We start from the raw sequence: 590 nt of genomic DNA on the forward strand, positions 1-590 counted from the left end.
CAGCCTCAGTCCCAGCCGAAGTCCTGCCCCGTCATCTGGTAGAACTTCATGTTGAAGGGCCGGTAGAAGTCCCGCAGTCTCTGCACCACCTCCTGGTCTATGTCGGGGTGGGTCCTGCCTTTCGTCTTCCCCAGGCAGTGGGGTTTGCTGCTGCCTTCCGCCTTCTTCAGGCACGGGAACCCCTTGGTTTTGTTGAAGTAGAAGTGTTTGTCGGTGATGATCCTCTTGAGGCCCAGAAAGTCCTGGACCCTGCCCAGCTCCCCCGCGGGGTCGCTGATCAGCCTCTCCCCGCTGACGAAGAGGATCTGCCCGATGGGGAAGTAGAGGAGCCAGTTCTCCAGGTGCTTGGCGTAGATGCCAATCTGGATGGCGCTCCACGAGGTGTCGATCAGGCCCGTAGTCCTGTTTTTGAAGGTCAGGCTCTCAAAGGTGGGGATATCGGGCTTCTTGGAGAGCGTCTGGGTGTAGTCCGAGATGGCTCTGGTCACGGGGTCCCGCACCACCACGATAAGCTTTGTGCCCCTGGACATGGAGGAGATGCGGGCTGGGGCCTCCTTGGTGACAAAGTAGCTGGGGGTCTTCTCCATGGT

The 590-nt window shown here is 59.7% G+C and overlaps 1 protein-coding gene across 1 annotated transcript; it reads right to left on the reverse strand.

The window, feature by feature from the left end:
• Nucleotides 1–5: 5 nt before the first annotated feature.
• Nucleotides 6–587, reverse strand: LOC104069398 (heparan sulfate glucosamine 3-O-sulfotransferase 3B1; the record flags this gene model as incomplete). Its single annotated transcript, XM_009586296.1, has 1 exon — nt 6–587. A coding segment is annotated over one exon (582 nt), but the record flags the coding sequence as incomplete, so codon positions are not given.
• Between the last annotated feature and the right edge of the window lie 3 nt (nt 588–590).

The sequence above is a fragment of the Fulmarus glacialis genome, unplaced genomic scaffold (assembly GCF_000690835.1).
Source record: "Fulmarus glacialis isolate BGI_N327 unplaced genomic scaffold, ASM69083v1 C13475841, whole genome shotgun sequence".
In the NCBI taxonomy this organism is placed as follows: Eukaryota; Metazoa; Chordata; class Aves; order Procellariiformes; family Procellariidae; genus Fulmarus; species Fulmarus glacialis.